The sequence below is a fragment of the Nerophis lumbriciformis genome, linkage group LG29, assembly GCF_033978685.3.
Source record: "Nerophis lumbriciformis linkage group LG29, RoL_Nlum_v2.1, whole genome shotgun sequence".
In the NCBI taxonomy this organism is placed as follows: Eukaryota; Metazoa; Chordata; class Actinopteri; order Syngnathiformes; family Syngnathidae; genus Nerophis; species Nerophis lumbriciformis.
The window spans coordinates 8395872-8409868 of NC_084576.2; the positions used below are offsets into that span (position 1 = coordinate 8395872).

The window sequence follows — 13997 nt, forward strand, 5'->3', positions numbered from 1 at the left end:
CGTCGTAGATACAGTTGTATCTGTGTTCATAGAACCCAGTTGTAGCTGGGATGCGTTATCTTTAATCTCCTTTCTAATGAGTTCAATTTTCTTATTAAAGAAATTCATAAAGTCATCTGCCGAGTGGGTGGAGCTATTGGGAGGAGTCCCTTGTTGGGTTAGCGATGCTACTGTACTAAACAAAAATTTAGGGTCGTTTTTGTTGAGGCGGATGAGATTTGAGTAATATTTAGCTTTAGCTAAGGTAAGCATGCGTTTATACGATATTAAACTATCACTCCATGCTTGATGGAAAACCTCAAGCTTGGTCGCGTGCCATTTGCGTTCCAACTTTCTACATGATAATTTATGAGCTCTGGTTTCCTCTGTAAACCATGGGGTGCGCCTTTTAGGGGCCCTTTTTTGTTTTAGCGGTGCTATACTATCAATGGTTTTGCGCAGGGTATTGTCAAAGTTGTTAGTGAGGTTATCAATAGAGCCGACATAATTTGGGAATGGTGCCATTACCGAAGGCAGTAGGTCAGGAAGAGTCATCGTTGTGGCGGCATTAATGTTGCGGCTGCTATAGCAGTTATTATTATTATTAGTTTGTTGACAATGAGTCAGAACTTGCACATGCATCCTACGCTGTTGCCATTTATCATACAAAGTAGTGTAAAGTTCTAACTTACATCTGTCAGTAGACTCCAAATGGAAGATAAAAACTACAACATGGCTGACAGGGGGGGAGAAGACACAGTCGAAGTGGAGGCTATAAGAGCGTCCACAAAACGGCAAAACATCATCTATGCAACTTTTTAAACAAACAACCACCATTACATGTTATGTAGACCAGTGGTCTCCAACCACCGGGCCACGGCCCGGTACCGGTCCGTGGATCGATTTGTACCAGGCCGCACAAGAAATAAAAAAAATAAAAATAAAAAAAAATATATATATATATATATATATATATATATATATTTTTTTTTATTTTATTTTTTTTTTTTTTATTAAATCAACATAAAAAACACAAGATACACTTACAATTAGTGCACCAACCCAAAAAACCTCCCTCCCCCATTTACACTCATTCGCACTAAAGGATTGTTTCTTTCTGTTATTAATATTTCTGGTCCCTACATTATATATCAATATAGTCTGCAGGGATACAGTCCGTAAGCACACATGATTGTATTTTTTTATGACAAAAAATAAAATAAAAAATACCCCCCCCCCCCCCACCACCACCACTGATGTAGACCACAAGGAACTGTTTTAAATGTAGAAAATAACATAATATGACCCCTTTAAGTGGGTTCCACTGTATAAATGAAAACGGTAGTTTATCTTAAATCCATGCATCATTCCTTCATTAGATTTGTGATACCAACACAAAAAAGCTGATAAATGTAAGACATTTTTAATTAGTAATAAGTAAAAAAGTCACCGTTTTTTTTGGGTATTTTACTATTTATTAGTTTAATCAAATGTATAACCAACTGAATAAAAGCGCCAAAATCACATTTTTACAATCCCATTTGAGTTCATCCGGAAGTAGACGTGGATTAGGACTTGGAGGTAAACAAAAGTCTCCTCTCTGAGCTACCACCTTATCGTGGTAGGAGTTTGCATGTCCCAATGATCCTAGGAGCTATGTTGTCCTGGGGCTTCTATGCCTTCTGGTAGGGTCTCCCAAGACAGACAGGTCCTAGGTGAGGGACCAGACAAAGAGCAGCTCGAAATTCAAATCAAAGGACCCAGATTTCCCTTGCCCGGACGCGGGTCACCGGGGCCCCCCTCTGGAGCCAGGCCCAGATGTAGGGCTCGATGGCGAGCGCCTGGTGGCCAGGCCTGTCCCCAAGGGGCCCGGCCAGGCATAGCCCGAAAAGGTAACGTGGGTCCCCCTTCCAATAGGCCCACCACTCATAGGAGGGGGCATGGAGGTTGGGTGCATTGTGAGCTGGGCGGCAGCCGAAGGCACGGCCCTTCGCGGTCCAATCCTTGGCTACAGAAGCTATCTATTGGGATGTGGAACGTCAACTCGCTGGGGGAGAAGGAGCCTGAGCTGGTGCGTGAGGTGGAGAAGTTCCGGCTGGATCTAGTTGGACTCACTTTGACGCACAACAAGGGCTCTGGAACCAGTCCTTTCGAGAGGAGCGGGACTCTCTTCCACTCTGGCGTTGGAAAAACCCAGAGGCGACGGGCTGGGGTGGAAATTCTTGTTACCCTCTGGCTCACAGCCTGCACATTGGAGTTCAACTCAGTAGATGAGAGGGTAGCTTACCTCAGCCTTTGGGTGGGGGGATGGGTCCTGACTGTTTTTTGTGCTTACGCATTAAACAGCAGCTCAGAGTACCCACCCTTTTTGGATTCTCTCGAGGGAGTACTGGAGAGTGCTCCCTCGGGTGATTCCCTTGTTCTGCTGGGTGACTTCAATGCTCACATTGACAACAACAGTAAAACCTGGAGAAGCATGATTGGGAAGAACGGCCAACAGAGTGGTGTTTTGTTTCTGGACTTTTGTGCTCGTCACAGACTGCCCATAACGAACACCATGTTCAAACATAAGGGTGTCCATATGTGCACTTGGCACCAAGACACCCTAGGCCGCAGTTCGATGATCGACTTTGTAGTTGTGTCATCGGATTTGCAGTCTCATGTTTTGGACACCATCTGGACATGAGTTAGCTCTGATGGTGGGGGAGAATGCCGGTCAGACCTGGCAGGCCAGAACGCATTGTGAGGGTCTGCTGGGAATGTCAAGCAGACTCTCCCGTCAGCGAGAGTTTAAATTCCCACCTCTGGAAGAACTTTGAATATGTCACGAGGGTGGCACTGGACATTGAGTGGACCATGTGCCGTACCTCTATTGTCGAAGCAGCCAATTGGAGCTTCAGCCGCAAGGTGGTCGGTACCTGTCGTGGCGGTAACCTGCTGGTGGACACCAGTGGTGATGGATGCCGTCAAGCTGAAGAAAGAGTTTTACAGGGTTGTGTTGGTTCATGGAATCCCAGAGGCAGCGGACAGGTACCGACAGGCTAAACGGTGTGCAGATTTGGCGGTCGCCGAGGCAAAAACTCGAACATGGGAGGAGTTTGGCGATACGATGGAGAGAGTATTGGGTATCGGACCGCCTAATTGTGGCGGTCTACTCTCTGTATGATCAATCTAAGCGCTTGGTTCGCATTGCCGGCAGTAAGTCAGATCTGTTTCCAGTAAGGGTTGGACTCCTCCAGGGCTGCCCTTTGTCTCCGATTCTGTTCATAACCTTTATGGACAGAAATTTCTATGCACAGTCAGGGCGTTGAGGAGATCAATTCGGTGGCTGCGGATTAGGTGTGCTTTTTGCCGATTATGTGGTCCTGATGGCTTCATATGACCGAGATCTTTTACCCCCATTATTTATTATTTACTTTTTACTTTTTGAATTATATCTCAATTCTGTACACTGCTGCTGGAATTTAAATTTTCCTGAGGGAACTCTCCTGAAGGAATCAATAAAGTACTATCTATCTATCTATCTATCTATCTATCTATCTATCTATCTATCTATCTATCTATCTATCTATCTATCTATCTATCTATCTATCTATCTATCTTTCTTCAGCCCTCACTGGATTTGTTCGCAGTCGAGTGTGAAGCGACTGGGATGAGAATCAGCACCTCCAAGTCTGAGTCTGAGGTTCTCGCCCGGAAAAAAGTTGACTGTAATCTTTGGGTTGTGGATGAGATCGTGCCCCAAGCGGAGTAGTTCAAGTACCCCTGAGTCTTGTTTATGAGTGAGGGAAGAGTGGATCGTGAGATCGACAGCCGGATCTGTGCGGTGTCTGCAGTGATGCGCACCCTGCATAAATCTGTCTTGGTGAAAAAGGAGGTGAGCCGGAAGGCAAAGCGCTCAATTTACCGGTTGATCTATGTCCCTATCCTCACCTATGATCATGAGCTTTGGGTTATGACCGAAAGGACAAGATCACGGGTACAAGCGGCCGAAATGAGTTTCCTCCGCCGGGTGGCGGGGCTCTCCCTTAGAGATAGGGTGAGAAGCTCTGTCATTCGGGAGGAGCTCAAAGTAAAGCCGCTGCTTCTCCACATCGAGAGGAGCCAGATGAGGTGGTTTGGGCATCTGGTCAGGATGCCCCGCGGACGCCTCCCTGGGGAGGTGTTTAGGGGGGTGTTTAGGGGGCCACGGGAAAGACCCAGGACACGTTGGGGAGACTATGTCTCCCGGCTGGCCTGGGAATGCCTCAGGAGCCCCCAGGAGGAGCTGGACGGAGTGGCTTGGGAGAGGGAGGTCTGGGCTGTTGCAAATGTAGCATTTAGTAGGCTGTTAGCATTAGCCAGGCTAGCTGCAGGCGACAAAAAACGTACAGCATTTTGGAAAAAAGCATTGTCGGTTTACTTTTAGTCATGAGTAAGCATCTAATTGAATGAGTATTATTTTCCGAGAGATAGCACAGTGATCAAAGTATTTAAAAGTAATAATGTTATGTTTTTTCAGGGAAACCTGCTCATGAAATGAGGTCGGGACACCTCACACATCTCAGACACATAAGAGAGGAAATCCGTAGATTACAGACAATTTGAACAAAGGACAGACTTTGCAGTCTGAAATTCCTCACAGGTATTAAAGTTGCATCCGTTGACAGTTGAGTTTAGCGGCACTTTTACTTGATTCAAATCTCTCGTCCATCAGACAGCTTTATAGCTCATATAAGTAAATTCCACCAATTTCTATAATTTTTTCGAGGCAGTAAGTCTTTTTAAAATGGTACAGTTTGTCTGGGTACGGTCCTTTGTTTTTTCCATTTTGTATGATCCATTTTTTTCCAGATTGTTGCCCTCTCTCACATTGTAAACAAAGCCTTTATTCAATGAACCAGCCCCCATAATGCATTGCAAAATCAAGTGTCCTTTAGAGCCCTATAAAACTGAGGAGGATCAGGAGAATCAAATTACTCACAAAAGTACCATATCAAACTACTTCCGGGTGGCATTGAATTTACACGCTTGTTATTTTTAATTTACTATATTTATAATGCTAAATGACAAATTTGAATATATTTGTTTTTTAGTCTTTGTTTGTAAAAGCTGTTTGTTGTTTTTCTAATGTTAGTTGGAAATGCAAAAGGAAATGAAGGATACTTGGATTATCTTACCTCCATCACATCTTGATTCACTTCTTGGGAAAGATGTGCAACTGTGCTCAGGAGGCCAACGATGGCTGAGATGGTTGCAGATGAATTGGAAATGTCTTCTTTTTCCTCCTGGACAACCTGACTAAGATTTGCAGCAAATTGTGGCACATCCTCTTCAATCAAATCCTACAAATGCAAAATGTGTGGATATTTGTGAAACTGTTAATGTAAGCTAAAATATGCATTGCCCACATTTTATTGATTCAGCTGCGGCCTATTATCCCAAAATACTATGATACACCCTGGACTGGGTGCTGATCAATCAGAGGGCACATACACAATCGATTCAACTCAAACTAAAATGACCCCAAAGAACCGAAAAAGTGGCAGAAATGAACTTCACACTGACAGTCTGACATGTTTGATTAATGTGAGCGACCGATTCGCAATGGTAAAAAAGAGTCTGGCACAAGGTAATCCAATAAAAAATTATACATATATATACAAAGCCCGTTTCCATATGAGTTGGGAAATTGTGTTAGATGGAAATATAAACGGAATACAATGATTTGCAAATCCTTTTCAACCCATATTCACTTCAATATGCTGCAAAGACAACATATTTGATGTTCAAACTGATTAACATTTTTTTTTTGCCAATAATCATTAACTTTAGAATTTGATGCCAGCAACACGTGACAAAGAAGTTGGGAAAGGTGGCAATAAATACTGATAAAGTTGAGGAATGCTCATCAAACACTTATTTGGAACATCCCACAGGTGTGCAGGCTAATTGGGAACAGGTGGGTGCCATGATTGGGTATAAAAACAGCTTCCCAAAAAATGCTCAGTCTTTGACAAGAAAGGATGGGGCGAGGTACACCCCTTTGTCCACAACTGCGTGAGCAAATAGTCAAACAGTTTAAGAACAACGTTTCTCAAAGTGCAATTGCAAGAAATTTAGGGATTTCAACATCTACGGTCCATAAGATCATCAAAAGGTTCAGAGAATCTGGAGAAATCACTCCAGGTAAGCGGCATGGCCGGAAACCAACATTGAATGACCGTGACCATCGATCCCTCAGACGGCACTGTATCAAAAACCCACATCAATCTCTAAAGGATATCACCACATGGGCTCAGGAACACTTCAGAATACCACTGTCACTAAATACAGTTGGTCGCTACATCTGTAAGTGCAAGTTAAAGCACTACTATGCAAAGCGAAAACCATTTATCAACAACATCCAGAAACGCCGCCGGCTTCTCTGGCCCGAGATCATCTAAGATGGACTGATACAAAGTGGAAAAGTGTTCTGTGGTCTGACGAGTCCACATTTCAAATTGTTTTTGAAATATTCGACATCGTGTCCCGGACCAAAGGGGAAGCGAACCATCCAGACTGTTATCGACGCAATGTTCAAAAGCCAGCATTTGTGATGGTATGAGGGTGCATTAGTGCCCAAGGCATGGGTAACTTACACATCTGTGAAGGCACCATTAATGCTGAAAGGTACATACAGGTTTTGGAACAACATATGCTGCCATCTAAGCGCCGTCTTTTTCATGGACGCCCCTGCTTATTTCAGCAAGACAATGCCAAGCCACATTCAGCACGTGTTACAACAACGTGGCTTCGTAAAAAAAGAGTGCGAGTACTTTCCTGGACCGCCTGCAGTCCAGACCTGTCTCCCATCGAAAATGTGTGGCGCATTGTGAAGCGTAAAATACCACAGCGGAGACCCCCGGACTGTTGAACGACTGAAGCTCTACATAAAACAAGAATGGGAAAGAATTCCACTTTCAAAGCTTCAACAATTAGTTTCCTCAGTTCCCAATCGTTTATTGAGTGTTTTTAAAAGAAAAGGTGATGTAACACAGTGGTGAACATGCCCTTTCCAAACTATTTTGGCACGTGTTGCAGCCATGAAATTCTAAGTTAATTATTATTTGCAAAAAAAATAAAGCTAATGAGTTTGAACATCAAATATCTTGTCTTTGTAGTGCATTCAATTGAAAATGGGTTGAAAAGGATTTGCAAATCATTGTATTCCGTTTAAATTTACATTTAACACATTTCCCAACTCATATGGAAACGGGGTTTGTATATATATATATATATATATATATATATATATATATATATATATATATATATATACATATATATATGTATGTACTAGAGATGCGCGGTTTGCGGACACAACCGCGGAGTCCGCGGATTATCCGCGGATCGGGCGGATGAAATTTAAAAAAATAAGATTTTATCCGCTCGCGGGTCGGGTCGGGCGGATTAATTAGATTTTTTTTTTTTTTTTTTTTTTTGCGGGTGGCAGTTACACCAATTGGGAAATATATATACATAGTTAAATGTTGTTACCCACATACGAAAAACGAGCAGGCACCTGCTGCATATGCCACAACAGAAGAAAAAAAAGAAAAGAGATGGACACTTTTACGGAGCGGAGAAGGGACGCCTCGCCGGGGTCCGGGACCGAGGCCCCTTCCCCCGAGAGGGCCCCACCGGGAGCCGTAGCTGAGGCGATCCGCGAGAAGGGCCCGACGCACGTCCAGGGTCACTACCGCGCCCACCGCACCGACACCCCGCCTCGTCCGCTTTCGCCGCGGCCGGCGTCATGCGCAGCAGGTAAGCAGCTTACCTGCCCGCCACCCCCGTGGCCGGGGGCTCGTAACATGGGTCACTCCGCGCGCTCCGCCCGCGCAGCTTACCTGCTTGCCACCCCTGTTGCCGGGGGCGCATAACAGGGGTCACTTCGCGCGCAGTGCGCTCACGAAAGGGGTGGGGCTCACCCTGGTTGATATAGAGAGCAGGACGGTGGCCATGGAAGTCGGAACCCGCTAAGGAGTGTGTAACAACCCACCTGCCGAATCAACTAGCCCTGAAAATGGATGGCGCTGGAGCGTGGGCCCATACCTGGCCGTCGCTGGCAGCGAGACGCGCTTGGAGGTGCGCTCAGCACGGCTCCCATATGATTGCGCACTGGTGTGCTTCTGGGTCGTGACAGCGTGGCACGCACAAGTCTGTGCTGCGTTGGCTCAGTCTCCTTTCTTTAACAGGCAAAAGCTTTATAACCTCACCATACCTGCCAACTTTTAAATCAGAAAAACCTAGTAGCCAGGGTCCAAGGGCCGCAGGCCCCGGTAGGTCCAGGACAAAGTCCTGGTGGAGGGTTCAGGGCTTTGCCCCCCGACGCAAAATGATTATTAGCATTCAGACAGGTTAAAATGTTGCTAAAACCATCACTTTTCTAACTTCAATAGTTTGAAATTATTTTGACAGTTAATGCCAGTTATCCTGTCAACCTTTCACAAGACTTCAATTTGTTAATTGAAAGTATAAATAGTATAAACACTTTTAACAGTATGTCGTGCTGTGAAATACAGCCGACAGGATGGCGCACCAAACACGAAGCAAGGCCATGGTGCAGGAGAAGAAAGGACTTCTTTCATTTAAGGTTTGTGATAAACCATCAAACTCATTCGTTAAAAGGACTCTATAGTAATATAAAGCAAATTTTTCTGGACATTATCATGCAAGAAAAGTTTATTTTTGGGATCGCGATCACCGCGTAATGATTTTTAAAGGTTGCATTACATTATTAACTGTCCCATGTGATCAGCCAGTGCGATTGGAAGTCCATGCTCAATTATTGCCTCTGTAAATAAAACTTCGGCATTTATCACTTCCAAAGAATCTGTTTGGGCGACGAAAAACGTTGAAAGTTTTCCACTTGTATCGCTAGCAACGGCATTAGACTTGTGTTTTTTTGTCCCAACGTGGTCTTTTACATCGCTAATTCCTCCGTGTCCGATCGAAAAATCTTGTCTGCACAAGGTGCAATTCGCGTAGTTTTCACCCTTTTTTTTTTTTTTAATTAATATTAGATATATAACAACGGGCGGATGGCGGGCGGGTGCAGTTCTGATCAAACGTTACATCGGGTGGATGGCGGATGGTTGACGACTTTCTGACGCGGTTGCGGATGAAATAAATTGCCTATCCGCGCATCTCTAGTATGTACATTTATCTATATATACAAATATACAAACACATAAATACACACACTCATATATATATATATATATATATATATATATATATATATATATATATAGTATTTATTGTTTTATTAGATACTTGTATTTCATCTTTTTACTTTATTATTTGATGTGCCTTTCGTGTGTTCTGTGTACAATGCGGGTTCTTTAGGGTGAAGACCACTATAACTCCTTTAGGACCTCAGTCGTTTGGGAGAAACTAAGAAAAGAAGCAGTTGTCAAGCGAACAGAGATGGCTGGGGAATCTTGTTGCTGTCTTTCAAACTTGTCCTTGGGTCTCAAATGTGTCCTTCTGTCTCAAACTTGTCCTTGTGTCTAAAACTTGCCCCTGTTTTAAACTTCTCCTTGTGTCTCAAACTTGTCCTTGTGTCTAAAACTTGCCCCTGTTTTAAACTTCTCCTTGTGTCTCAAATGTGTCCTTGTGTCTTAAACGTGTCCCTGTGTCTAAAACGTGTCCTTGTATCTCAAACGTGTCCCTGGGTCTAAAACTTGTCCTTATGTCTCAAACGTGTCCTTCTGTCTCAAACGTGTCCTTGTGTCTCAAACTTGTCCTTGTGTCTTAAACTTGTCCCTGTGTCTCAAACTTGTTCCTGTCTAAAACTTGTTCCTGTGTCTCAAACTTGTCCCTGTGTCTCAAACTTGTTCCTGTGTCTAAAACTTGACCCTGTCTCAAACTTGTCCTTGTGCTTGAAACATGTTCCTGTCTGAAACTTGTCCTGATATCTAAAACCTGTCCATGTCTCAAACTTGTTATTGTGCCCTAAACTTATTCCTGTGTCTAAAACTTGTCCTTATGTCTCAAACGTGTCCTTCTGTCTCAAACGTGTCCTTGTGTCTCAAACTTGTCCTTGTGTCTTTAACTTGTCCCTGTCTCAAACTTGTTCCTGTCTAAAACTTGCTCCTGTGTCTCAAACTTGTCCCTGTGTCTCAAACTTGTCCTTGTGTCTAAAACTTGACCCTGTCTCAAATTTGTCCTTGTGCTTGAAACGTGTTCCTGTCTGAAACTTGTCCTGATGTCTAAAACCTGTCCATGTCTCAAACTTGTTACCGTGCCCTAAACTTATCCCTGTGTCTAAGACTTGACCCTGTCTCAAACTTGTTCTTTTGTCTGAAACTTGTCCTTTTGCCTGAAACGTGTTCCTGTCTGAAACTTGTCCTCATGTCGAAAACCTGTGCCTGTCTCAAACTTGTTCTTGTGCCCTAAACTTATCCCTATCTCAAACGTGTCCCTGTCTCAAACATGTCCCTGTCTCAAATTTGTCCTTGTGTCTCAAACTTGTCCTTGTGTCTCAAACTTGTCCATGTCTCAATTTTGTCCCTGTCTCAAACTTGTCCCTGTGCCTAAAACTGGTTCCTGTCTCAATCCTGTCCTTGTGTCTGAAACTTGTCCTTGTGTCTTAAACTTGTTCCTGTCTAAAACTTGTCCTCGTGTCTTAGACTTGTCCTTTTGCCTGAAACGTGTTCCTGTCTGAAACTTGTCCTCATGTCTAAAACCTGTGCCTGTCTCAAACTTGTTATTGTGCCCTAAACATATCCCTATCTCAAACTTGTTCGTATGTCTCAAACTTGTCCTTGTGTCTCAAACTTGTCCATGTCTCAATTTTGTCCCTGTCTCAAACTTGTCCTTGTGCTTAAAACTGGTTCCTGTCTCAATCTTGTCCTTGTGTCTGAAACTTGTTCCTGTCTAAAACTTGTCCCTGTGTCTCAAACTTGTCCTTGCGTCTGAAACGTGTCCCTGCCTCAAACTTGTCCTTGTGTCTCGAACTTGTCCCTGTCTCAATTTTGTCCCTGTCTCAAACTTGTCCCTGAGTCTAAAACTTGTTCCTATCTAAAACTTGTCCTTGTGTCTCAAACTTGTCCCTGTCTCAAACGTGTCCTTGTGTCTCAAACTTGTCCTTGTGTCTCAAACCTGCCCTTGTCTCAAACTTGTCATTGTGTCTCAAATGTGTCCTTGTGTCTAAAACGTGTCCTTGTCTCAAACTTGTCCTTGTGTCTAAAACGTGTCCCTGTCTCAAACGTGTCCTTGTGTCTAAAACTTGCCCCGTCTCAAACTTGTCCTTGAGTCTCGAACTTGTACCTGTCTCAATGTTGTCCCTGTCTCAAACTTGTGCTTGTGTCTAAAACGTGTCCCTGTCTTATCTTGTCCTTGTGTCTGAAACTTGTCATTGTGTCTGAAACTTGTCCTTGTGTCTTAAACGTGTCCCTGTCTCAAACTTGTCCTTGTGTCTAAAACATGTCCCTGTCTCAAACTTGTCTAACTGTTCCTGTCTGAAACTTGTCCTCAGTTCTAAAACCTGTCCGTGTCTCAAACTTGTTATTGTGTCTTAAACTTATCCCTGTCTCAAACTTGTCTGTGTGACTCAAACTTGTCCTTGCGTCTCAAATTTGTCCTTGTGTCTCACACTTGTTCTTGTGTCTCAAACTTGACCCTGTCTCAAACTTGTCCCTGTCTCAAACTTGTCCTCGTCTCAAACTTGTCCCTGTCTCAAACTTGTCCTTGTCTCAAACTTGTTATTGTGTCTAAAACGTATCCCTGTCTCAAACTTGTCTGCGTGTCTCAAATGTGTCCGTGTCTCAAACGTGTCCTTGTGTCTCAAACGTGTCCTTGTATCTTAAACTTATCCCTGTCTCAAACTTGTCTGTGTGACTCAAACTTGTCCTTGCGTCTCAAATTTGTCCTTGTGTCTCACACTTGTTCTTGTGTCTCAAACTTGACTCTGTCTCAAACTTGTCCCTGTCTCAAACTTGTCCTCGTCTCAAACTTGTCCCTGTCTCAAACTTGTCCCTGTCTCAAACTTGTCCTTGTCTCAAACTTGTTATTGTGTCTAAAACGTATCCCTGTCTCAAACTTGTCTGCGTGTCTCAAATGTGTCCGTGTCTCAAACGTGTCCTTGTGTCTCAAACGTGTCCTTGTATCTTAAACTTTCCCCTGTCTCAAACTTGTCCTTGTGTCTCAAAGTTGTCCCTGTCTCTTAAACGTGTCCCTGTCTCAAATTTGTCCTTGTGTCTCAAACTTCTCCTTGTGTCGCAAACTTTCCCCTGTCTCAAACTTGTCCTTGTGTCTCAAAGTTGTCCCTGTCTCTTAAACGTGTCCCTGTCTCAAATTTGTCCTTGTGTCTCAAACTTCTCCTTGTGTCTCAAACGTGTCCCTGTCTCAAACGTGTCCCTGTCTCAAAAGTGTCCCTGTCTCAAACTTGTCCTTGTGTCTCAAACGTGTCCTTGTCTCAAACATGTCCCTGTCTCAAAAGTGTCCCTGTCTCAAACTTGTCCTTGTGTCTCAAACGTGTCCCTGTCTCAAACTTGTCCTTGTGTCTCAAACGTGTCCCTGTCTCAAACGTGTCCCTGTCTCAAAAGTGTCCCTGTCTCAAACTTGTCCTTGTGTTTCAAACGTGTCCCTGTCTCAAACATGTCCCTGTCTCAAAAGTGTCATGTCTCAAACTTGTCCTTGTGTCTTAAACGTGTCCCTGTCTCAAACGTGTCCCTGTCTCAAAAGTGTCCCTGTCTCAAACTTCTCCCTGTCTCAAACTTGTCCTTGTGTCTCAAACGTGTCCCTGTCTCAAACGTGTCCTTGTGTCTCAAACGTGTCCCTGTCTAAAACGTGTCCCTGTCTCAAACTTGTCCTTGTTTAAAACTTGCCCCGTCTCAAACTTGTCCTTGTGTCTCGAACTTGTACCTGTCTCAATGTTGTCCCTGTCTCAAACTTGTGCTTGTGTCTAAAACGTGTCCCTGTCTTATCTTGTCCTTGTGTCTGAAACTTGTCATTGTGTCTGAAACTTGTCCTTGTGTCTAAAACGTGTCCCTGTCTCAAACTTGTCCTTGTGTCTAAAACATGTCCCTGTCTCAAACTTGTCTAACTGTTCCTGTCTGAAACTTGTCCTCAGTTCTAAAACCTGTCCGTGTCTCAAACTTGTTATTGTGTCTTAAACTTATCCCTGTCTCAAACTTGTCTGTGTGACTCAAACTTGTCCTTGCATCTCAAATTTGTCCTTGTGTCTCACACTTGTTCTTGTGTCTCAAACTTGACCCTGTCTCAAACTTGTCCCTGTCTCAAACTTGTCCTCGTCTCAAACTTGTCCCTGTCTCAAACTTGTCCTCGTCTCAAACTTGTCCTTGTCTCAAACTTGTCCTTGTCTCAAACTTGTTATTGTGTCTAAAACGTATCCCTGTCTCAAACTTGTCTGTGTGTCTCAAATGTGTCCGTGTCTCAAACGTGTCCTTGTGTCTCAAACTTGTCCTTGTATCTTAAACTTTCCCCTGTCTCAAACTTGTCCTTGTGTCTCAAAGTTGTCCCTGTCTCTTAAACGTGTCCCTGTCTCAAATTTGTCCTTGTGTCTCAAACTTCTCCTTGTGTCTCAAACTTTCCCCTGTCTCAAACTTGTCCTTGTGTCTCAAAGTTGTCCCTGTCTCTTAAACGTGTCCCTGTCTCAAATTTGTCCTTGTGTCTCAAACTTCTCCTTGTGTCTCAAACGTGTCCCTGTCTCAAACGTATCCCTGTCTCAAACGTGTCCCTGTCTCAAAAGTGTCCCTGTCTCAAACTTGTCCTTGTGTCTCAAACGTGTCCTTGTCTCAAACATGTCCCTGTCTCAAAAGTGTCCCTGTCTCAAACTTGTCCTTGTGTCTCAAACGTGTCCCTGTCTCAAACTTGTCCTTGTGTCTCAAACGTGTCCCTGTCTCAAACGTGTCCCTGTCTCAAAAGTGTCCCTGTCTCAAACTTGTCCTTGTGTTTCAAACGTGTCCCTGTCTCAAACATGTCCCTGTCTCAAAAGTGTCATGTCTCAAACTTGTCCTTGTGTCTTAAAC

The 13997-nt window shown here is 43.8% G+C and overlaps 1 protein-coding gene across 1 annotated transcript in view; it reads right to left on the minus strand.

Moving 5' to 3' along the window:
• LOC133571910 (uncharacterized) overlaps window positions 1-13997 on the minus strand; it is a 145889-nt gene that overhangs the window by 6237 nt on the left and 125655 nt on the right. Inside the window, exon 37 of the mRNA XM_072911827.1 lies at window positions 5139-5303. Coding sequence (XP_072767928.1) covers window positions 5139-5303 — 165 coding nt within the window. The remainder of the gene's footprint in view (window positions 1-5138; window positions 5304-13997) is intronic.